Genomic DNA, 296 nt, shown 5'->3' on the forward strand with positions numbered 1-296 from the left:
GAGGAGAAATGAGACATTAGTAGGAAAGAAGATAAGAAAGAAAGCAAAGGGAGAGAAACAAGACAAGGGCGAAGAGACAGAGCATTCCTATTGCCAAGAGCTCCGACAGTTGCAAGGGGATAGTAGTGATAGTGCTCGTAACTCCTCCTCTTCTTCTTCTTACGAAGAGGCGTTAAGGTTTCGTTTCAGGTGCCCCAAGTGGGGTGTATGTACAGGGGATATGAACAATCCATGCACGGAAGGAAATTCGGGAGTTCTCTGCAATCAGGTGTGCCTTTCTTATCTCTTTCTTCTTT

General features: G+C 45.3%; 1 protein-coding gene across 1 annotated transcript in view; it reads left to right on the forward strand.

Annotated features, from left to right (window-relative positions):
* Position 1: 1 nt before the first annotated feature.
* Positions 2–296, forward strand: part of CSUI_010936 (uncharacterized protein) — a gene marked incomplete at both ends in the record, with an annotated part of 1091 nt that continues 796 nt past the window's right edge. Inside the window, one exon of the mRNA XM_068071037.1 lies at positions 2–268. Within this exon, the coding sequence (XP_067916987.1) occupies positions 2–268 (267 nt within the window). The remainder of the gene's footprint in view (positions 269–296) is intronic.

The sequence above is a fragment of the Cystoisospora suis genome (assembly GCF_002600585.1).
Source record: "Cystoisospora suis strain Wien I chromosome Unknown contig_8948, whole genome shotgun sequence".
Taxonomy (NCBI): domain Eukaryota; phylum Apicomplexa; class Conoidasida; order Eucoccidiorida; family Sarcocystidae; genus Cystoisospora; species Cystoisospora suis.